Source organism: Pristis pectinata, chromosome 23 (genome assembly GCF_009764475.1).
Source record: "Pristis pectinata isolate sPriPec2 chromosome 23, sPriPec2.1.pri, whole genome shotgun sequence".
In the NCBI taxonomy this organism is placed as follows: Eukaryota; Metazoa; Chordata; class Chondrichthyes; order Rhinopristiformes; family Pristidae; genus Pristis; species Pristis pectinata.
In genome coordinates this window covers 32,499,060-32,524,053 of record NC_067427.1, presented here as the reverse complement: position 1 = coordinate 32,524,053, position 24,994 = coordinate 32,499,060, and the positions used below count along the sequence as shown (strand labels likewise).

At 42.4% G+C, this 24,994-nt stretch overlaps 1 protein-coding gene across 1 annotated transcript in view; it reads left to right on the top strand.

Moving 5' to 3' along the window:
• Nucleotides 1-4,878: 4,878 nt before the first annotated feature.
• The window catches only part of LOC127582312 (dual specificity testis-specific protein kinase 1-like), a 98,856-nt gene continuing 78,740 nt past the window's right edge, over nt 4,879-24,994 (top strand). The window contains exons 1-3 of the mRNA XM_052037490.1: nt 4,879-4,970; nt 5,064-5,263; nt 21,896-22,017. Of these exons, the coding sequence (XP_051893450.1) occupies nt 4,964-4,970; nt 5,064-5,263; nt 21,896-22,017 (329 nt within the window). The 5' untranslated portion in view covers nt 4,879-4,963. The remainder of the gene's footprint in view (nt 4,971-5,063; nt 5,264-21,895; nt 22,018-24,994) is intronic.

Below are 24,994 nucleotides of genomic sequence, written 5' to 3'. Positions count from 1 at the left end.
AAGGAGCTCTGGTGAAGGTGAAGTCAGTGGCATCACAAGCAAAACACTCTGGTGGTTGGAGACATAGTTGGGGTTATCAGTGTTCAACCATCCCAGTCCCAGGACATCTGCAGGAATTCCTCAGGGCAGTGTCCTTGGCCTAACTATCTTCAGCTGCTTCATCAATAACCTTCTTTCCACCACAACGTGAGAACTGGCGGTGTTCACTGATGATTGCAGAATGTTCGATTCCATTCACAACCTCTCAACAAATGAGGAAGCCCATGCCTGCACGCAGCAAGGTGGAGACAATATCCAGGCATGAACTGATATGTGACAAATAACATTCACACCTGACACACAAGAGATTCTGCAGATGCTGGAATCTGGAGCAACACACACAAAGCGCTGGAGGAACTCAGCAGGTCAGGCAGCATCCACGGAGGGAAATAAACAGTCGACGTTTCGGGCCGAGACCCTTCCTCAGGACTGGAAGGGAAAAGGGCAGAAGCCGGAATAAGAAGGTGGGGGGAGGGGGAGGAGCACACGCAGGCAGGGGACAGGTGAGTCCAGGTGAAAGGGGGGTAGGTAGGTGGGTGGGGGAGGGGGGAGATGTGAGGTGAGGGGTGGAAGAGGCAAAGGGCTGAAGAAGAAGGAATCCGGTGGAGAGGGCAGTGGACCATGGAACAAAGGGAAGGAGGTGGGGAATAAGATGAGCAGGTCATGAGGGCAGGGGGAGGGGAAGGGGGAAGGGGCCTCAGGAGTGAGGGAAGACAGAAGGAGAAAAAAAGAGAGGAGGAGGAGGGGAAGAGGTGAGGGGTTACCGGGAGTTGGAGAAATCGATGTTGAGGCCGTCAGTTTGGAGACTCCCAAGGTGAAATATGAGGTGTTGTTCCTCCAACCTACATCTGGCCTCAACATGGCAGTAGAGGACGCCGTGGATATGAACATGTTGTTATGGTAGTAGGATGTGGAATTGAATTGGGTGGCCACCGGGAGATTTTGGCTTTTGCAGCGGACAGAGCGAAGGTGCTCGACGAAGCGGGCACCCAATCTGCGTCGGGTCTCACCGATGTAGAGGAGGCTGCACTGGGAGCACTGGATGCAATAAATGATACCCTTGGATTCACAGGTGAAGCGCTGCCTCATCTGGAAGGACTGTCTGGGGCCCTGAATGGTGGTGAGGGAGGGGTGTAGGGGCAGGTGTAGCACCTTCAAAAACTTTACTTACAGCATGGTAACAGGCCCTTCTGGCCCATCTAGTCCGCGCCGCCCAATTACACCCGTGTTAACCTACCCGTACATCTTTGGAATGTGGGAGGAAACTGGAGCACCCAGAGGAAACCCAGGGGGAGGACGTACAGACTCCTTACGGACAGTGACGGGAATTGAACCCCGATTGCTGGCGCTGTAATAGCGTCACGCTACTCGCTACGCTATTGTGCCGCCCTTAGTGCGGTTGCAGGGATAAGTGTTGGGATGGTCATTTGCGGGGAAGGACGAGTGGATGGAGAGCAATCCCTCGGCAAAGCAGAGAGGAGGGGTGAAGGGGGAGGTGTGCCTAATGGTGGGATCCCGTTGGAGGTGGCGGAAGTTGCAGAGAACGATATATTGGATGTGGAGGCTCGTGGGGTGGTAGATGAGGGAGGGGAACCCCATCCCCGTTATGTCGGGGGGGGGGGAGGAAGGGCAGACGTGCGGGGAATGGAGGAGATGCGGGTGAGGGCAGCGTTGACGGTGACGAGAGGGAAACCCCATTCTCGATTTCTCTAACTTCTGGTAACCCCTCTCCTCTTCTTCCCCCTTTCTCTTTTTTTACTCCTTTGTCTTCCCTCATTCCTGAGGCCCCCTTCCCCCTCCCCTGCCCGTCTATTCCCCACCTCCTTCCCTTTATTCCATGGTTCACTGCCCTCTCCCACCGGATTCCTTCTTCAGCCCTTTGCCTCTTCCACCCATCTCAGCTTCTTACTTTTCCCCTTTCCCCCCACCCCCACCCTCCTACCTTCCCCCCTCACCTGAACTCACCTATCACCTGCCTGCATGTGATCCTCCCCCTCCCCCCCACACCTTCTTATTCCGGCTTCTGCCCTCTTCCTTTCCAGTCCTGATGAAGGGTCTCGGCCCGAAATGTCGACTGTTTATTTCCCTCCATAGGTGCTGCCTGACCTGCTGAGTTCCTCCCGCATCTTGTGTGTGGCATTCACACCTGAAACTGCCAAACAAGGGCCATCTCCGACAAGAAAGAGTGTACCTACCTGTCCTTGATAAGTCAATGCATTACCAATGCCAGGTCCCCCACCATCAAAATCCTGAGGGTCACCATTGACCAGAAACTCAACTGGATCAGCCATATAAATACCATGGCTATAAGAGCAGATCAGAGGCTGGATATCAAGTAGCATGCTAAGCTCTTTCCACCATCTACAAATCAAAGTCAGGCACCTGATGTAATACACTCCATTTCCCTAGATGAGTGTAGTGCCAACAACTCTAAAGAAATACAACAACTTCCAGGACAGAGCAGCCAGTTGTTTGTCGTCCCCCCCCATCAAACTCTGTAAATATTCACTCCCTCCACCACCAACGGCACCTGAATCCAGAACCTCTTCCACTAAGAGGGACAAAGTCAACGGGCACAGGGAACACCCCCACCCACGGGTTCTCCTCCAAGTCACACAACCATCCTAACTTGGAAATGTATTGCAGGTCTTCATCATCACAGGGTCTAAATCCTGGAACTTCCTGCCTAACCGTACTTTTGGTCTACCTCCACTAGACAGGGTTGCAGTAGTTCAAAAGGAAAGCTCGCCAACACCTTCTCAAAGGCAGGTAGGGATGGACAATTAATACAGGCTTTGCACCAAATCCAGATAAGTGCACTTAAAAATAGTTGTCGGCTGTCCTCTCTATTCCTTGCTTCATTTTTACAATTCAGTTTACATTTGCTGAGATCTCTCGATCATCATCTTTGCTTCATCCTTGTAAATTAAGCGGAGCAGTGACATTTTCAGTTCGGGAATTTACATGCAGTTTTGGATAAGCTTCTACCTGCTGACTACAAGTTCTGGGCAACAGTGTATATACTGCAGCAAAAGCCTGAGCATAAAGTCCTCTTTTTTGATGAACATTAATTGATTTGATCTCTATTTTGTTTCTTTCTGTTTTAAATTTCTGATTTTTTTCTTGCTGTCAAGACTCGTCTTTTGTTTTGTATATTTTGATTATCTGAAATGAGGAACTTGCTCAACTTTTTGTCCTTGTATATCAGAGTGGAGTTCATTCTGAAATCCAGCTTTCATATTTACAGTTAATTAGTTTTACAGAGTTTGGCTTTTGGATAAATGATATCTTTATGAAGGAAAAATTCATGAGTATGAAAGATGCTTACTTTTTTCCATATTGATAGAATCATGCACATGAGAAATGTCATTCTCAGAGCTGGGGGTTGGTGGGTGGTGGGGGAATCCCCAGGGGAATTAAGGAGATATTTCCACCCTGACAAGTTGACTTGCTTGAAATCTTAGCAAGTCTGAGCATAGTTTTCAATGCTGATTAGGCCTATTACTCTTAGATCATCCAAGTTAAGACAAATGTTTGAGAATGGCAGTAGGTTGTGAGAGATGATATTGCTGCAATGCTAGTAACCCGTTGTTACTGGTTTCTTTTCTTTAGCATCGTAAGCTGGAAACTTCCAGCTATCCTGTCAGCTTCTCAAACTGGAAAAAAAGTGAGGACTGCAAAAATCAGGAAGGCTTCAGATAATTATCCCTCACTTTTAACATTAATGAAGAGGTTATGATTTGTTGACTCTACTAATATTAGAGATATAACGTAAAGTTAGTTATAATATAATATTATTTTGAGATGTCTTCAAGCAGGAGGTAAGCTCAGAATTGTTCCCTTAGTGCAGTTTTAGATCAAGTGCACTTGTTCATTTTAAATCTATACAAAGCAAACAACTGCTTAACAAGGCTGACATTGTACAGTGGGGCTGGACTCCTTAGTCTGCATTTATTGCATTAATTTTCTCAGCAGTTAAGAACTTTTCTTTATCTGCTTTTTGGATAAGCTCAACTGGTCACCTCACAGAATGAGCTTAGGCTAACAATTCTCATGGTGATACTGACTCCCTCTCATGAGCACATGGAATCCTTCCCTGTGCACCAGTCTGTCACATTTGCAAGCACCCAACTCATTCACTGCAGGAAATGGTGGTTTGGTACAAAAACTCAACCGAGCTTCGATTAAAGTATTCTATCTTTGTTCTCTTAGAGTATGAGCATATTCACCAGAATGCAGTCTGATATATGACCACAAAAACATGCTATTCTCAAAAGCTAGACTTTTTTGTTATTTTGGGATGGTATATTTAAATGAATGGGTTGAACAAGATAGGAAGTCTCACTGAATTTCAACAATAAAGCATTACCGTGACATGGTTAAGGAACTCCCAGTACTTACCCTCCTAAGTGCCAATAAGTTTGACCCACCCATGCCAGTTCTACCACTTTCCTACAGATCAGGAGCCTGCTGGGGTTACCCTGAATTTCCACTGGATGAGGTTTCACTTGGTAAAACATCCCACTGATTTCCTTAGAGATTATACAGCTAAGAGGACGAATCCTTTGTGTATTTTTAACGAATGTTATTAATTTGTAATAGTTTTTAAATGTTTCTGAATGTCAGAGATGTTGAGACGCACGAGAACAGCTTGGGGTGTGGGCGCGGCTTCGCCGTCAGTCAGGGTTCCCCGGGTGGGGTCTGTTCTGGCCCCACACCCAGGTCTCGGTCACGTTGCTCCAATACCTGAGGTCGTGGAGGGTGTCGCCGCTTGGTTGTTGGATAATCGCAGCCGGTGAGATTACCTTATCTGAATGCGGGCAGGGCAAGCGCGCAGTGTCGACATAGCTCACAGCTGGTGTGGTCAGTGGGCTCCACTCAGCAGAACCTGACGTGTGTTCATGCTTGTGGGTCTCCTGAAGTTATGATAGGTGCTGGACAATGCACGCTTTGCCTTCTTAATGGTACTTCAGTGCTGCGTTGTGTACTTTAATTGTTTTACTGGTTTTGCTTTTCCATTCTAGACCTTGCCATCATGTGTGAAACAGAAATAATCTCCAATGAACCCACCAGCCCAACATCACCCTACTACGGGGAGTCATCCGATTCGTACTACCGCGTAGACCGGTGGCAGAAGCTGCGAACTGCCGTCCGAAAGCTGGAGTTTTGGGAGAACTTCAGCGCCGAACTGGCAGGAAGTGGGTTCTTTTCTAAAGTGTATAAGGTAAGGGAAACTCTGCCCACGATCTGAGCACTGCCTTTCGTAATTGTATTGTGTTTGCTGATCTCGTTTATAAATCGGCTTAATGTTGTGGAAAAACACAGCGCGGAGGCGTAACTGGGGAGTGTGTTGAGTTTCCCCGTGGTAATTAGTCTGTCAACTAACCATTCATTGATTGGTTCTGTTTTGAGCTTTGTCGTGGTCCTACAAATTATTGAGTCCCTAGTGTGAGGCCAGCAAATAGTTTATTATTGGCAGTCTGCAATGACGGTAACCAGTGTACGGAAGTGTTTGCAGTGTAGTGGATCTGAAGGAGTGGGGTCTCTGGACACTTTCACTTGTGCTAGCAATTTAGGCCAGCAATCTCCATGTTAACACTGCATGACTGCGATAACTGCATTTCATCCTAAACTCTAATTTTTCATGTACACCGTACAAAATGCCAATGAAAGGTGTTACTCACAGGTAGATGGACAAGGCTATGAGGAAATAGGAACATTTTGCTTCTCAAACCTGTTCTGTGACAAATCTGCGACCTAGCTTCGTATACATGGCTTTGTCCATTATCCCAGAACTTCTTTGGTGAACAGCAATCCTCCAAACTCATTTGAACTAATACAATTATTTAATAATAAATCTGATTCTGATTTAATCATCATGTAAGAGTGTTGCTGACCTTCTGTGTTCTCTAACCTCTCATTCATACACTGTTTGCCTCCTGTGATGCAGGATCTTGACCTGAAACGTTGACGTGGGCCTTTTGCCTCCACAGGTGCTGCTTGGCCCACTGAATTCTTACAGCATTCTGTTTCCTCTCTAATGTTTAGGCTTTGATGCCTGGACCCATGGAAGCAGTTCCCCATCTTTGTGTAAAACACGATGATGCTGGAGGAACTCAGCAGGCCAGGCAGCATCCGTGGAGAAAAGCAGGCGGTCAACGTTTTGGGTCGGGGCCCCTCTTCAGAGTCCTTTGTTTTCCCATCTTTGGACCTTGATGTATTAATATATTTGCATCCCCTTTAATACGTTGAAAACTTCTCTTTTAATTCCTTCATGGGATGCTGGCATCACTAGAAAGGTCAGCATTAAATATATTAATTTCCATGAGAATGGGTGGTGAACTGCTGTAGTTATTGCAGTGATGTTTCTCAAGCAGGCAGTTCCAGGAACTTGATCCAAAAAGAAAGAATGAACAACATTTGTTCTGTATCTGCCCGTAATGGATTATTGTACAGTGTGGGTGTGAGACTTAAGGAGAAACTTGGAGATGATTGCATTGCTATGCACGTATGCTGGCTTTATCCTTCGAGGTGGTAGGAGTTATTTTGGGATGTGCTGTTGAAGCAGCCCTGGTGAGTTGCTTTAACTTGGATTATATTGAGGTTCTTGATTTTTGTATGATCTGTACTCATCCAAGCAAGCAGAGGGTAATCTATCCCATTCCCAGCTTGTGCAAAGCCAGTCAGGAGATGAGTCGCTTGTCACTGAATACTCATTTTCTAGCCTGCTTTTGCAGCTACGGTATTCATTTGGCTGGGCCAACTATAGTTCCTGGAAATTTGATTACATCAAGTTTTAACACTAAATTACAGGGACTACAACTCTCTCTTGGCAACCATTCCTGATAATTTAACATCTCATACCATTTCAGGTTACATTCTGGTACAACTACTCTGTCACATTCCTTTCAAAAACACAAATCCTTCCTAAAGAACTACTTAAGTGTGGTCTGACTGGGGTTTAGTATAGCTGCAACATAATTCCTACCCCTTTGTATTCTTGTCAGCATTCCGTTAGCCTTTTTAAAGTTATTCTCTGTACCTATTCATTACAGTTTAATGATCTTGTACATAAACCCCTAAATCTCTTTGTACCTACTCTGTTTCTAACCATTCATCATTTGGAGAATGTACTGTGTTCTCTTCCTTTGTGGTCCGTATATGCCTACATTGAAATCATTTGCCACAATTTTGTCGATTTGTTTAATCTCCTAATATCTCTTTGTAATTTCATACTTCCTCCGCATTGCTTACAATGCTCCTTGTCTTTGTGTCATCAGCAAATTTTGCTAAGTGGCCTCCTATTCCATCAGCTAAATATCTTGAATAGTGGCAATCCCAGCACATACTCATGCTGATGCAATATCCCTGTTCTCTATCTGAGCCAATAGTTTGCCTTTAATTCCATGATCCTCGCTTTAGCAAACAGTCTCTTATGTGACACTTCACATGCCTTCAGGGTGTCCACGTACAAAATAACTAGGGCCTCTGTCCACTTGTTTAATTAACTCTTCAGAAAGTTCATTCTGGTTTCGGGCAGCACCATGTCTTACAAATTGATGCAGGCTCCTCTGATTGGCAGAACATTAAGTTGTCATGTCAACCTATACTTAATGATAGTCTTCAATAATTCCTTGAGAGTTGTTAGATCTGCAATTCCCACATCTCCTTCTCACCTTTTTAATAGAATCTTTGGAAGGTTGTAGGTAGGACACCTGCAGTAGTGTGCTCACCTACTACCTTTAACCCCTAGTGTGGAAACCATCAAATCCTGCCGGTTTCTTGCTCTTTATTGTTGCTGTGTTCTTCTTTGCTGTTATCTGGTTTATGTTAATCTTGGTGAGTCACTGTCCTTCGTGCAACATTAGTGCAGAATGCTAATCCACTAAGTAGTGGCACAAAGTATTTCAATGGCTGCCACTTCATTTTCATTTTGACGTAACTGCAATCTATTTATTCATATAGGCCCAACTGAACCAATACAGGATTCGTCTCCATTAGCTCCCCAGTCAAATGGCAGAGTGCATCCAGGGGCATTTTAGTACCCAGCTGCACCTTTGGCCATTGTTGTACTTAATTGGTAACAGCAGTGGGGAACCATCTTCAGTGGGTCTGACCCGGTAAGGTTGCAAGTGTAAGTCTGCATCAGCTGTTTCAAGGCACCTGCAGCTAACACACAGCTTTGAGCTGGTACAATCTGAAAGAGCAGCAAGATATTGTATCTGGAGGCTCGTGCTCCTTTTAGGCATACTGTGATACTGAGTTGCCATTTAACAGGACTGGATGGAATTTGGAAGAAATCCAGAGAGCACCAATTGCAAACTGATCTGCTCCCATCCCTCACCCACTTTCCAGGCCCCAGATTTTCCGTTATTCTAAATTTATGTATTTTAACTTTTTGAACACCATTATTAGTTCTTCTCTGAGATTTAATTACTCTGGTTAAAACAACCTCAGTTTCTTATTGTCCTCAACTTATAACTGAAGCCTTCCAATTAGAATTTTGCATCATATCATATATTCCTTTTCCTCGACTTCTCAATGTAGGAGTTAATCACCGACAGAGAAGCCAATCAAGTATTCTCGGAAGGTTTAAGTATATTCTGTCTATTAAAGTACACTGGTCAGAAAGCTATATTTCAAAGAAGTAGTTTATCCCTGAGTGTGAAGGCTTAATGGTTATGGAGTGTATATATGGAATATATAAATATGCAAGGTTGAGTGAAAATAGCTTAGGAAATTTTACTTGTCTAGGGAAAATCGTAAAGATTACTCCATGAGAAACAAAGGACTGCAGAGGCTGGAATCTAGATGAAGAACACTATGATGCTGAAGGAACTCAGCAGGCAAGGCAGCATCCGTGGAGTAAAGCAGGCAGTCAAAAGAGGGGAGGTGGGGTGGGCACAAGGTGGTGATAGGTAGATGTAGGCAAGAGATAGTGATAGGCAGGTGCAGGGGAGGAGCGGAGAGCAGATCCACCTGTATCCTTGTGCCCACCCCGCCTCCCCTCTTCTGTCCACCTATCACTGCTCTGCTTTTCCCTCCTATATATTGGGCTTCCCCTTTTCCTATCTTCAGTCCTGAAGAAGGGTCCTGACCCGAAACATTGACCGCCTGCTTTTCTCCACAGATGCTGCCTGGCCTGCTGAGTTCCTCCAGCATCATTGTGTTTTTCAGAAGTTATTATTTTTATTAACCAGTTTAAAATTTGCCAGTCAACCTAATACATCCAAAGCAAATTAATGTTTAATGAAGATGCACCAAAAGGCGCATGTTTGTATAATACTATACAAAAATATTAGTATAATATTTCAAAGATCACACTTATAACTTTACTGAGGGGTTTAATGTTTATATTATGAATACTGAACCACTGTGCCTTTAAGTATGAAGGAGCAGTTAATTAAATGTGCTTTGAACCACTGGTGTCAATGGAGAATAGTGATAGTAATTCATGGTGGTATGTAATCATGGTGTTTTTTAACATGCAAGTAACAGTCAAAAGAGTTCCCAGCAATGTGAAGTCAGGATATTTTTGGTTTAAATCTTCAAGCTGAAAGATCAAGTGTTATGGCGGCACTCTACCCAATTGTTAGATCAGATATCTTTATTAATCGTTGAAACACAGTGAAATGCACCTTCTGCGTAGAGTGTTCTGGGCGCAGCCCGCAAGTGTTGCCACGCTTCCGGTGCCGACATAGCATGCCCACAACTTCCTAACCCGTACGTCTTTGGAATGTGGGAGGAAACCGGAGTACCCGGAGGAAACCCACGTAGACACGGGGAGAACATACAAACTCCTTATGGACTGGAATTGAACCCAGGTCACTGGCGCTGTAAAGCGTTACGCTAACTGCTAACTACTTTCAAAAATTTGCGGTACAAATTTCATAAGATAGCTTATTCTGCAATATTGAGATATTACTAAAAGTCAATTTTACTCCTTGAAAGCAAAACGGATTAAATCATTTGTATATAAGTTAATTTTGAAACAGTATATTGTTAAAGTTTTTTTAACAGCTTTCTTAGTGATTCAAGTTCTGGAAATATTACTTCCTCCACTTCCAGAATTGCATGCAAGGTGATTTTTAATAATTCGTAACAGGAAGTCTGGATGTTTAAGACCAGTACATTGTTTTCCATTTTTACTTAATTGTACAAATTCGATAAGGCATTTTCTATAACAGGTTCTATCCATATTACAGATCATATGATCAAACGCTGAAACTCCTGCAGTTTGGAACATTTGATTAGTACTGAATATTGATAGAGCAGTGATTATTCCTGAATAGAGGAAATATGTTAAGCAGGAAGTTGGGTCACTGTTCTTATGGACTCTGGGCTCTTCTCATTGGCTAGTCGAAGACACTCTGCAGCTTTTGACTTTTGAAAATTGAATGGAATGAGTCTGCTGGAAGGGTGGCACAACATGGTGGGCCGAAGGGCCTGTATTGTGCTGTATTGTTCTATGGTTCTAACACAGACCACATCTCCTGGGTGAGGGTGAGAGGTGCACTGGAGATCTGTTTGCCAACTTTTCATGCTTGTGCTGGATTCTCCAGGAATTAAAGATTACACTGCAGGGCACTGCTCACCTTCATCCCTTCCTTGGCTCAACTGCTGATGAACCCACATCCATGATTTGGTTATCTCTAGATTTAACTATCTGGATGCTCTCTCAATCATCAAATCTCCATAAACCTGACCTAATCCAAAATCTAATGTGCAGAAAGTCTCATTCAATCATTGACCCTATGTTCACTGACTAACGTTGGAATCCCTTCCAGTAAAGCCTTGAATTTAATACCCTCACCTTGGTTCCAAATCCCTCCATAGACTTCACTCTGATCTGTCTTTGTTACCCAGTTCCATAACTCTTTGGGATTCAGTTCTGGACTCTGGTCTCTTTCCTCTTTAATCAATTGGTGCCTTAGCCTTCAGCTGTCTGGGTTCCCTTAAGCATCTTTATCTCTCTGGCTCTTTTCTTTCTATAAAGTGTCCTTTGGGACCACCCACTTTCTTTTCATATCTCATTATGTGGTTCAGCGTCGAGTTTTATTTGATAATGTTCTTATGAAGCACAGTGGGACAGTTTATTATATTAAAGGCACTACATAAATGTTTCTTTTTGTTCCTACAAGCAACTCGGGAGGAATATCAGATGTTTTAATTCATTTTACCTCAAAATCCTTTTATGATCCTAAAAAGCATCTGTAGTTGTATTCAGTTGATTTAGTTCAAATATTTTAGACTCCTGACACAAATGCTCTATACCAAGCTCTGCCAAGGGAAGAGTTTCCCAGGCGCAGAGAGAAAGAGATTCAAGGATCTGCTCAAAGCCTCTTTGGGGGGAAAAAATACAACATTCCCACTGACTCCAAAGAATCCATGGCTATGGCTACTCAGTGGAGAAGGAGCATTCAGGATGGTATTGCAAACCTGACCTACACATTGAGAACATGCATAAGCAAGCTGCAGCATGAGCACACCACCTCCCAAACTACCCACCAGACTATCTACTAACTCACCAGTTAAGGCATATACTGCCCCATCTATAGAAGTGTTTGTGGTTCCTATATTGACCTCATCCATCACCACAGAACTGGAATGAACGCAAGTCATCCTTGATCCCAAGGATCTGCCTGAGAAGAAGAACCATCACTGAATTTCAGAAGCAGTATACAGTTGGAAATCTGAATTTAAAATGCTGGAAAAACTCAACATGTCTGCCAGCATCTGTGAAGTGAAACAGTTAAAAGTTCAGGTTGATGCCCTTCCACCAGAACTGGGGAAAGTTGGAACTGAACCAAATTTTATGATCAGGAAATGGGAGAATCAAAGAGATGCAGCACGGAAACAGGTCCTCCGACCCAGTGAGTCTGCACTGACCATCTACACTAATCCATTTTGTTCTCCCCACATTCCCATCACCTTCCCCCTAGGTTCTACCACTCATCTGCACACTGGGGATGTGGGAGTAATCTAGTGGCCATTTAACCTACCAATCTACGCACCTTTGTGATTTTTTTTTGGGAGGAAACCAAAGCACATGGAGGGAAGACGGGAAGGATTAATACCAAAGGAGACGATGGTGTATGAAGGTGATGAAAGCATGAGGAAAGGCTGCAGAGTCTGTCTGGAGAAGATCCAACTGCAGAAAAATTATCTGAAATTAAAATTAAAAATCTAAAATAAATCTAAAATAAATATGCTAAAACAATTTAAACAGAGCCAAATAGTCATCCTGCTTATTACAGCAATCCCCCATTTAATCCAGTGTTAATCACCTTGCTGACTACAACACAGGCCGGCTGTATCAGGAACTGTGGAGTGGATATGGATCACTAATCACATGCAATAGACCAATGAACCCAAGCCCAGAGTTTCTTCACACTATTCCGCACACATTAAAATATCGGCTGCATCCATATTTGCAGCTTCTTGGGACTTATACTAGGATTTGTAATCTATAACTGCTTAGGGCAGTGGGTATGATCTGAGAAACATAAAACTGGATACTAAATCAGATAAGTTTTTAGACAATTCCACAGAATACAACTTCGAGGCAGGCGAGTACTTGCAGAGGTCATGTATTGCTTTTGTGGGCTATGACCATTGCTGTCAAGGCTCATTATAAGCCATTTCTAAATGGCTTTGAGCTGAGTGGCTTGTAGAACCATTTGGAAATGTAATTAACAGTTAAATAACTGAGTATAGAGTCACTTTGTTAGCCAGTTTTCCTTTATTAAAGACCTTTGGTAATCTTGATGGATTTTTTACTTGCAAATAACTTATTAATTTAACCAAATTTTAAATTCCCAAGATGGATTTAAATTTCTTCCCATCAATAGTCCAGGCTTCTGGATTATTATACCAGCAACTAAATTTAATTTAACCATATCCACAGCAGAGCTGATTGAAAATGATTTGTGAGCAAGTAGGCTTGACGAATTGAGTAGCATGTCTCGATCTGTGGTTCATTGTGTTCTTATTAAAAGCAATTGCATCTACTCAGACAACATTCTGAAGGTGCTAAAACTCTGAAATAAAAGCAGAAAATACGAGCAAGCTAGTATAATTAGGAAAAACAGATTTAATGTTCTAGCTTAATCAACCCAAAACATTAACTATTAAATATTGGGAAGACCAAAGCTGTAGTCTTTGATCCTCCACAAACATCAGTCCCTAACCACCAGCTCTCTGGTTCACCATGCCCACGGTCTTGGGCTGACCCAGAATGGTTGGGACTGTGGTGTCCAGTTTGACACCTACCCATCTCTTACAGCTGCTGTTTCATCTCATCTCCTGAAACCCCACCCATACCTTTATCTCCAGGCCCAGTTGTTCCAGCGCTCTCCTGGCTTGCCGAGCAACTTGCACGCTCTGTGAACTTCTATGCTCTATCTTTCTTGCAGAGTTTAGACCAGCAGTAATATGTTCAAGTGCCTTTTGCCATCTCTGGCTTGCCTTCATTGGTTCCTGATCCACTATTGCCTTGGTTTTAAAATTTTCATCCTTGTTTGAAAATCCCTCCATGACGTTGAGCCCTCCCAATGTCCGTGACCTCTTCCTGCCGTCCAGCCGGCCAAAATCTGTGCAGCCCCACTCTTGTCTCTTGCTCTTCCCTCATTTTCTTTGCTCCACCATGCTTTCAGGTGCTGAAGACCTCTGTTACAGAATTCCCTTTCTAATCCTCTCCAAAATGTTCCTTAAACTGTGTCTTTTTTTCCATGCTTTTGTTCATACCTCTGTGTGACTTGACAACATTTTGTTTGGTATGAGCTGTTGCTGATACAGAGTCACTTATTGATAGGCCACGTATTATACACAGGCCATGAAATGTAGCAGCCTCTTGTCAGGAGGATGAAATAATGGCTCTCTAATCATTAGTAGCTTTCTAGACCAAGACATCTTGTATCCTTTCACTCAGCATTATTTCCTAGTCAGACATACAGAAGAGATGTAACTCTACACCCTCTGGAAAAATGGTTCATAAATGTAAAGTTCTCCTGGAGATTCAATCTGCAGTACTCCCCAGGAGGGAAAATTTACTACTCAAAATGGACACATTCTTGAATATTGTATTTCCATTAGACAGGCTAACATTTCATAATGGAAGTCAGAAAGGAAAAGGAGTAACAAACATATTATTCTGCATGCTCGTAAGTTTAGCTTTTAGTTGATTGTGAATAATATTCATGCTACTTTGCTATCCAGAACAGCAGATTGTATACTCGTTGAAAGCTAACTTCATTATCATGTTGGAATAAAATGCAGTCATAAATAAGAGGGGCTTTTCATTGCTGCTTGAGAGGATGAGTTGAATTGAAAATAACAATTATGTTGTGATTTGACAAAAATATGTAGCTTTTATCTTGAAAGCTGGAAGAAACGGTTGATCTGTCTCTCTATCTTTGTGTTGATGGATGTGTTTGAACCATGATTAGATACAATTTCTTTTTGACATGTATTGTAAAATCACTTGAATTAGACAAAAGTTGCCCTTTAGCTACAGGTTATAGAGAGGGAGCCAGTGGAATTTGAACGGTTGAAACCTTTTCTCAGGCTTAGTGCAAAGATACTTCGATTGCAAGTTTAGTTTGGACCTATGCAAAACTGAGTATTGTAACTTAGCACTTTGGACCTGCTTCGTGATTCAACATGATCATGGCTGATCTTCCATTTCAGTCTCCAGTTACTGCCTTCTCCCAGTATCCCTTGATCCCTTCAGCATGAAGAAATATATGAAACTCCTTAAATATATTTAATGACGGCGCACTGCCTTCTACAGTGGAGAATTCCACAGGTAACCGCCCCCTGGGTGCAGAAATTTTTCCCAGTTCTTAATGACACATCCCGTATCCTGAGTCTCTGACCCCGGCTTCTGAACTCTCCAATCATCATGAACATCCTCTTTGTATCTCGTCTGTCGGGATTGTTAAAATGAAATCTCCTTTCACTCTACTGAACTCCTGTGAACATGGACCTAACCACCCAAATCTCTCCTCGTACGCCAGTCCTGCCATCCTAGGACTAAGTCCAGTCAACTCTTGTTGCACTCACTTCATGGCAAGAACATCCCTCCTTGTTCTGGGCCAAACGACACAGGAGTTTTCTGAGATTAAAAAACATGCGTAGTTTTATCATATTGTATTATTCCCCAGTATTCCACTCAATAGAGAAATGTTGAAAGTATGTACCATGATCAATCTTAAATTTGGTTTTAGTGCTGTATTTTGATGATGGTGAGGCAATGTTAAAGGTTATGAAATCTATTTTATTGTGGTTAATTTTCAGTATGGTTTGCTGACTGAATGTATTGAGTTAGGTTTTATTTGTATATGATGCAGTGTTCTGTTTGTGGTACAAAACTCGTCTCGTATCAAGGTCTTCAAGGGATGAGAAGAGTTATCATGTGATGCCTCTTTGTACGTCTTCTGTCGAACACTGCATTACCCAATCACTTGAAGAGAATTGCAGACATGTTTCTGATGCATTGCTATTTTGAGTTCAGAGTTCTCACGGTAATCAATGTTGCTTGTAAAGTTGGAGTAGAAGCTTTTGATGATGTTGATTATATGGCGAGGGATTCTGTGTGCCCATACAATGCCCCATAGGCTGCTTCTGTGAAAGTCTACGAAGCTTGTATAGAGTTGCGAATGACATTCTTTGTTCTATTTTGTTTTGGGTTGTTAGCCATGCTCTTTCTGAAAACTGCCTTGCTTTTTTTCTGAGAATGCTATCAATTGCCTTTGATGTATGCTGGGCACTGTAGCTTGCTTAGTATAGTTGGAAATTTAATACAGTCATTGAGTGCTCCTTGGGTATCTTTACTCCAACCTTGTTTGTCTGCTTCCTCATACTGATATCAGTGGAGGGGTCAGGATAGATGTTGCTAACTCGGGATTTATCTTGAACAGTTCGACACACAGGATGTCTCTGCCAGTAGCTTTCCTGTTTTTGTTTGAGGATTTGTTGGTCCTTGCTGGGGTGTCTGTGTGTTGCTATCAAGATCGTTTTGCACCTACAATTCACTTTCTGTTTAGGTGGTTCCATGTTCAGCAATTCTTTTGAAGTGTTATGTCCAACATTCTTTGTTCTTTTCTTGTTGTCAGTAGGTTGTCTCTGAACACGTTTGTTGATATTTGCCACTGATAAGCCATGTCATTTTATAGACACTTCCTTGTTTGCTGTGGACAATTAATTGTGTTGGGGTTATCAAATAGTGTTGTTTTGCCATTCTCACAGTGCATTTGACCTCCCAGTGTGCCTATTGAATTGCTCGTGGTATTTGAAACAAAAACAGAAAAAACTGGAAAAACTCAACAGGTCAGGCAGCATCTGTGGAAAGAGAAACAAAGTGAACATGTAAGATTGATGAAGATCCACTGTCTCTAATTGTTTTTAATATGTGTTAATGTGTCTTCTCCTCATTGATATCAGGTCTCCTCTAAGACAATAGTTAGATCATTGCATGTCACTCTCTCGGTGATGTGATGTTTTCACCTGAATCACTAACTCTGTTCATCTTTCCAGAGATGCTACCTGACCTGAGTGTTTTCAGCACTTTGTTTTAATTCCAGATTTCCTCCAATTTCCAGCTATTTGTTATCTGCATTTGCTCTTACTATTTGCCCTTCAAACTCCTGAGGTTTTGTGTGCAGAATCTTTTTCTCAGGGCTCATCTGGCTTCTATGTACCGGCAATTATTTGTTTAGGTTCTTTGGCTTGGAGCCTAAACAGGATTCCCTGCACTGTTTTTTAGATTGTTGCCACTTTGATCTACTTTGTGTTGACCTCTTCATCTGCATTTCTCTTCACTAATGTCTGGAGGGCCTGAAACCTGTTTTATCGGCAGAACAAAGGCTTTCAGTATTTCAGAGAACGTTAGCATGTCAATACCGTACCCTTGTTGGATGGATCCTTCTTGGTTTTAGCTTGATGGAAATTGTCACAAGATGGTGCTTTTACATTTGTCAGTGAACGTTACCATTTTCTATTGTATAGTCAGTCTGGTTATCTCTGCCATTTAGAGAATACCATGTCAGCTTCTGACTTCCCCTGTGATGAAATAATGTTCTGCTAATGACTAAATTGTTCACAGTGCAGAGACCAACAAACTTGTCTTCACTTCCACCCATAGAGTAATACAGCACAGAAACAGGCCCTTTGGCCCAACTAGTCCATGTTGCCCTAGATGCCCAGCTAAGCTGGTCCTATTTGCCCACGTTTGGCCCATATCCCTCTAAACCTTTCCTATTCATGTACTTCTCCAAATGTATTTAAATGTTGTTAATGTACCTGTTTCACTTCCTCTGGCAGCTCGTTCCATATACACACCACCCTCTGTGTGAAGAATTTTTCCCTCATCACTTTTAAATCTTTTCCCTCTCTCCTTAAACCTATGCCCTCTTGTTTTTCATTCTCTTTCCATGGGAAAATGACAGTGCATTCACCCTTTCTATGTCCTTCATGATTTTCTACACCTCTATGATGTCACCCTTCAGTCTCCAGTTTTAGGAAGAGAAACATCTTCCCATCGACGGTTGGGGGGGGGGGGGGATAAAAGCATTTGCATTCCAATAGTACCTTTCAGAACAAAGGACCTTTTTGAAGTGTTTTACGGTTAAAGAGATCACTTAGAAATATGGAGCAAGAAACAAGGTTGTTGCCACGTTCCTATCTTCCAATTATTCTGTCTTTAACCTGTGTTATCTGTATTGGCCTTGCATTCAGCTCTTCTGTGACAATAGGTTACAGCATGGCACTCTGTCCAGCTCTACCTGGAGTGTGGGCTCGAATTTGTTTCCTGCTTTCTCACCATCACATGTTCAAGCTCGGCAGTGAACCAGGGTGATGTTGATTGTGTTTCCGTAATTCTGCTGCTGGGCTTCCTCCCAAGTAGGGACGGCGCCACACCCTTTGACAAGAGGATGACAATGCCTTCATGGTTTGCCCTTCATCCCGTCCAGAATACGTCAGCACTTCTCCCTATGCTGTTAATCTTCCTGATCCTGTCAGCCCGCTCTCACTAATGCCCAAGGGTGGGTGTCTCATCTCTGCTGTGGCCAGAGCTAGCTTTTCTAGGAGTGAGAGTGGGCCGGCACTGCCATTCAATGAGATCATGGCCGAGCTGATTTGTAGCCTTTACTCTCCAGGACCTATCTATCGGTATTCTATTTCCAGCACTCTCGGAGCAGAGTTCCTGTTTTGTGCGTTGCAAAAACATTGTTGATTCTTGGCTTGATGTTGAGCGCTGGTCTTGGGAATCATTGTCTAACATTCTTAGCACTCTGATCAGTTCCTGTGGACTGGAGGTTATCTGTTGAAATTCTTCCATCCATTTTTAAGTAGGTTAGCCTAATGTAAAGGGGGAAAATATTAGAGTTCGTTATTAAAGATGTGTTAACTGTCATTGAGATGCAGCAGAGAAACAGGCCCTTCAGCCTGTGACCATCAACCACCCATTTACTCTAATCGTACATTAATCCCATTTCTTTCACTATTCACCACACACTCTCATCAACTCCTCTCGACTTCTACCACTCAACAACTCAGCGGCAGCAATCTACAGTGGCCGATGCAGTGGCCCTTGGCACGTGGGAGAAAACCATAGCAGCTGGAGGAAGCCCAGTCGGTCACGGGGAGAACGTGCAGACTTCACACAGACAGCACTGAAGCTCGGGATTCAACCTGGGCTAGAACCAAAGCTTTTGGAAAAGGATGGCAGGATTGGTCAAAGTCGGTATGGATTTGCAGAAAGGATGAAACAAAGAATTTGAATAAAAGGAAAATTAAAAAAAAATTGCAGATGTTGGAAATCTGAAATGAAAACAACATGTTGGAAGAATACACAGGTCAGGTGGCAGTTCTGTAAAACTTTTAATAGCTGCATTATTCCTCCCTGTTTTGGACATACCCTCTGTTCCACCACTGCTCTCTTCCACCTTCTCAGGCGCAGTAGTGTAGCGGTTAGTGTGACGCTACTACAGCGCCAGCGACCCGGGTTCAATTCCCGCCGCTGTCTGTAAGGAGTTTGTACGTTCTCCCCGTGTCTGTGTGGGTTTCCTCCGGGTGCTCGGGTTTCCTCCCACGTTCCAAAGACGTACGGGTTAGGAAGTTGTGGACGTGTTATGTTGGCGCCGGAAGCGTGAAGACACTTGCGGGCTGCCCCCAGAACACTCTACGCAAAAGATGCATTTCGCTGTGTGTCTCAATGTACATGTGACTAATAAAGATATCTTATCTGATATGGACTAACTTACCTTCTCTCTTTCAATTTTGAGTCTTTGACCTAAATCGTTTACCCTCTCTCTTTCCACAAATGCTGCCTGACCTGCTGAGTTTTTCCAACATTTTCCATTTTTATTAGATAGAAGTAAAGAGCTCCTTTACCAAGTGGTAGGCAGTGAGTCATCAGTACTTGGATCCTGGCTATTACACAATATGTATTAATGATTTAGATGAAGGGGTTAAATGTCAGATCTTCGTATTTGTAGAGGAGACAAAGCTGGGTGGGAGTGTGAGCTGTGAGGAGGATACTGTGTGATTTAGGTAGGTTGAGGTAGTGGGCAAATGCATGGTAGATGTAGATAAATGTGAGATTATCCACTTTATTGGCAAAATAAGCAAGGCAGATTATTTATTATCTGAATGTTGAGATGAGGAAAGGGTAGATGTGATGAGATCTGAGTGTCCATGTGCACCGATCAATGAAATCAAGCATGTGAGTGCAGCAAGTAGTCGAGAAGGAAAATGGTGTGCTGACCTTCATAGTGAGGAGAATTGAGTGCAGGAGCAAGGATGTCTCGCAGTGCCTCAGTGAGCCCACACCTTGGCTGTGTGTTTATATAGCACCTTCAATGTCCAAAGGTGTTCCAGAGAAATGTTTTAAAGCAAGAGGGATAAAAGGTAGAAAGCTTCAGAGATTGAGTCTTGGCAGCTGAAGGCGTGGCCATACCATGGTGGAGTGATTAAATTCTGGACAGAACTGGATGAGAAGATGCTCCAATTTGAAGGTCTGGAGATGATTACTGAGATAGAAAATGATAAGTCCATGAAGGGACTTGAAAATATCATTGAGATGTTTAAAATTGAGATCTTGTTTAACCAGAAGCCAATATTAGTTAGTAAATAGATGGATGTTGGGTGAATGGTTCTTGGTGGGCAGTAACACTTCAAATGACCTGAAGTTTACTGACAGCAGGCACAGAAGGAAGTAGTGTTTGGGGCGGAAAAGGGGAATGTGGTTGGAAAGCATTCAAAAAAAATGATTCAAGGTGGGCTTGTGGCCTTACTACCATCAGCTCAAATACATGATTTGGGAAGATCAAGCAAGTGGTTGTGAAGATGACAAGTGGACTTTATATGGAGGAAGAAGTTGATGGAGGATGGAAAGATGACTGGGCGACTTGATATTGACAAAGTTATGCTGCTATTATAACTTCGAACAGATGTAAGAGTCCTCTTAATACAAGTAGGCTCAATATTGTGAAAGAACCAAAGGATTTGAAGGCACATTGATTTTGGGTCCCATCCAGATGATGAATCTGAAAGTCCCCTTTCACCACTGGTTTTAGTTCCTTAAATAAATTATGAAAATTTAATAATGTATTTAGAGAAGCCACAGGATTGCTGGAGCAGCTGTTAGAAACATTTCTGATTAAGTACAGAATGGGGCCTCTTCTGTGGCTATGGCAATGGCCCCTTATTGTGGTTGCCTAAAGGAACTTTATTTCAAATTTCAGCTGTGAGTGCTTGGTGCTAATAAAAATAGCATTTCAAATAGTGTTATATCTGCCAACACCATTAACCCACAACTTAATAAATATTTCAAAAATCCATGCTGTGCCCTGATCATCAATTCTGATGAAAGATCATTGATCTGAGACATTAACTCTTTCTCTCTCCTCAGGTGCTGCTTAATCTGCTGAGATTTTCCCAGCATTTTCTCTTTTTATAACCATACCAAGGATTGATGACAGGAACAAAATAACTGGCGTTAGCCAGGCAATGGAATATATTTACTTATACTCGATGTTTCAAAGGGAAAGATAGAGTATCTGGACATTTGTTCCGATCGGGTTACCTATAAAATTATTCCACCAGATTTTGTGCTAAAATAATGCAGAGGCTGTTGATGCTTGGCCATAAAACTTTCAGAGACCACAGTTGCACAGCTAAACAGGAATTCTGATGTCCAAGTTATCCTAAGACTCCAGAATTTGTAGGAGACTTGGCGTTGAAACACATGAAGAATGTGTTCTTTTACTTGCTTGTTATGTATATGTTTCAACGTGTGCTCTTTTAAACAATATGCTAAATCTTAATTACCACCAAACAATTCTGCTGGCACCAAAAATTTAATTTGTGCAAGTGCACAGTTTAATTTCTTCAGATTTTAATTATTGTTAGAAATAGCTTAAAAGTTAAAACATTGGAATATATTTTTAACATTTTCCTTTTTCATCTCCTTGATCCAAACTACCTTCCTCTCTCTACTTCACTTTCTGTACATTTTTCAGTAATGGGTGAAGTATTTAAATTTGCTCCTCCTATTCTATGGCAGAACAGGGATTTTTCAGTCTCTCAGTTTAAAGAGACGCACATTTGCTTCCCCAGTTCTTGCAGGTGTTAGGTTCCCTGCAGCAGATGCTGGCATTCTAACTACCCCAATGTGGCTGAATAACTAGGTCAAAAATAATGCATAGGAATGTGTATACACAGCAAACATGCCAATGAATTTCTATCCCTGGTAAAATGCCACCAAAAAATGTGGGTTTAAAAAGTGCTTTGTCAACCAACTCTGTGTCTTTAATGGGACGCATTTTATAATATTCTCTCCCTCTTTCAACAGGTAACTCACAACACAACCCATAAAGTAATGGTGGTAAAAATTTACAAGAAGGACGTTGACCAAGATGTCATTGTGCGTGAGATCAGTCTTCTCCAGAAACTCTCTCATCCCAACATTGTCAGGTAAAAGTGGTTGAAGTTTGCTGTATTTGTCCTGGTGATTTATTACAAAGTTTTGTGAGAGTGCATTAAATAATGGTAATTGTAAAATTCAGTAACGTCTCTTTACCTCAGTAGTTGCTAAACAAGAAAATTGGATTTAATTTGTGTTATTTGTTTGCTTTTGTAGCACATTAGCTCATTTTTAGTTGCTGTAGCAGATATTTACTTATAACCTGTAAGTTTGCTGGATCAATTAAGAGGGTTTTAAGGGGTCAGTATTTAAGTGAGACTGGATGTGAGTGATAGGTTCCTTTTCCTAAAAGACACTAATGATTTATTGCATCTAATTTCACAATATATTAGTCCAGTTACAGAGCAACTGTATCTCCACACTCTGAATAATTGGGTGTGTCATAAATCAGAAGCTGCTGAAAACATTCTTCAGTCAGGCAGTATCTGTGGAGAGAGAAAAATGAAGTTGATGTTTCAAGTAAATGACCTTGAATCAAACGGTGTTTTTAGCATTTTCTGTTTTTATTTCAGATTTCATTTCAAATTTCCAGCAACTGCATTTTTTTTTGCTTTTCAATTCTCTTAATTTCTACACACCTTGCACCTGTACAGATATGCATCTCTTGTGTTTATCAAGTGATTCCAAAGTGTCAAAGATGGAATGATTTATTTCTTATTAACTTGTCTAATCTTGATTGTAAGGACTTCTCCCTTGGCAAATACCATGCCCGTTCATGGAGAAGTCTTCAGTAGTTGATGTGTTATTGGACTTTGAATATACAACATAGATTATCTTTGGGATGCATCTGACATTTGTCACTTTTTTACTGAACAAGTTATAATCTAAAAGAGTGCAGATCTACATTTTACAGTAGTGAAAAGATGAGGAATTTTTGATGGGAATCTGAGCACCTAAGAATCAAGGTTTATGATCTATGAAAGTTCCTGTAATTAGCTGCTTGCTGAAATTCTGCTTTTCAGACCTTCAAGTTATTGTGGGTTGTTTTAACTTCCCTAATATTGACTGAGACTGCTATAGTGCTGAGGGCTCAGATAGGGTAGAATTTGTTAAGTGTGTCCTGGGAAGTGTTTTCTCAAGCAATGTGTAGATGGACCAGTTAGAGAGGGGGCAATACTTGACCTCCTCTTGGGAAATGAGGCACGAGATGGGTGAGGTCTTAAATAAATATTTCTCGTCTGTATTTACCGTGCAAAAGGTCAAGGAAGCCAGGGAATTTCGAGAAGAGAATAATGATGTCTTGAAACAACCACATTACAAAAGAGGAGGTGCTGGCAGTCTTAAAGCATGTAAAAGTGGATAAATCCCCAGGGCCTGACCAAGTGTATTTTAGGACATCGTGGGAAGGTAGAGAAAGGGACCTATTCTCTCCCTAGTTACCCTTTGCTCTTAATATACTTAAAGAACCTTTCAGGATTCTCCTTTACCTTCCCGGCCAAAGATATCTTGGGTCCTCTTTTTGCTCTTCTGATTTCCACTTTAAGTGTTCATCTGGAATATTGCGTATAGTTTTGGCCGCCTAACTCCATAACCATTTTTTAAAAAAGAAAACTGATGAAGGAGGCAGTCCAAAGGAGATTTAGCAGGCTAGTTCCTGGGATGTGAAGGTTGTCCTATCATGAAAGGCCAGGCAGTTTGCCTTTGTAATCCTTGGAGTTTAGAAGAACGATACATATAAGATCCAAAGGGGGCTTAACAGAGTAGAGGTTGAGATGTTTCCAGTAGCAGGAGAGTCGTGAGCAAAAAGACATGGCTACAAAATAGTGGGCCTGTTATTTAAAACTGAGGGCAGTGAATCCCATATGACTGTGGCTGAAGTATGCTGGCCTAAACTGTTTTGTGCCAGTTTTCCATAAACTCTCAATTCCTTGATATTTCAAATATTTATATACCTGAAATGTATCTAACGACCTGGCCTCTACCACCTTGGGGGATCTGACGAAGAACTTCTTCATCCAAAGGGTGGTTGGAATGTGGAATGCACTGCCTGTGTGGGTAGTGGACACAAAGATTCAACATTTTTAAGTAGTGTCTGGGACAAGCCCTTGAAGACACATACGTTAGACTGTTGTTTATTGACTGCAGCTCTGCCTTCAATACAATAATTCCAAGCAAGCTTGTCACCAAACTCCGAGACCTAGGACTCAACACCTCCCTCTGTAACTGGATCCTTGACTTTCCAACAAACAGACCGCAATCACTGAGGATAGGCAGCAACACCTCCAGGACGATTATTCTCAACACTGGTGCCCCACAAGGCTGCGTCCTCAGCTCTCTGCTCTACTCCCTATATACTCATGACTAAGTGGCCAGATTCTGCTCTAACTCCATCTACAAGTTTGCAGATGATACCACCATTGTAGGCTGTATCTCAAACAGCAATGAGTTGGAGTACAGGAAGGAGATAGAGAGCTTAGTGACATGGTGTCATGACAACAACCTTTCCCTCAATGTCGACAAAAGAGCTGGTCATTGACTTCAGGAAAGGGGGTGGTGTACACGCACCTGTCTACACCAATGGTGCTGAGGTCAAGAGGGTTGAGAGCTTCAAGTTCCTGGGTGTGAACGTCATGGTCAAATCACGTAGATGCCATGGCCAAGAAAGCTCACCAGCGCCTCTACTTCCTCAGGAGGCTAAAGAAATTTGGTTTGTCCCCTTTGACTCTCATCAACTTTTACCGATGCACCATAGAAAGCATCCTGTCTGGATGTATCACGGCTTGGTATGGCAACTGCTCTGCCCAGGACTGCAAGAAACTGCAGAGAGTTGTGGACACAGCCCAGCACATCACAGATACCAGTCTCCCCTCCTTGGACACTGTCTTTAGCTCGTAGTCTTGGTGTAGCAGCCAGCATAATCAAAGACCCCACCCACCTGGGACATTCTCTCTTCTCTCCTCTTCCATCGGGTAGAAGATACAGGAGCCTGAGGGCACGTACCACCAGACGCAGGGACAGCTTCTACTC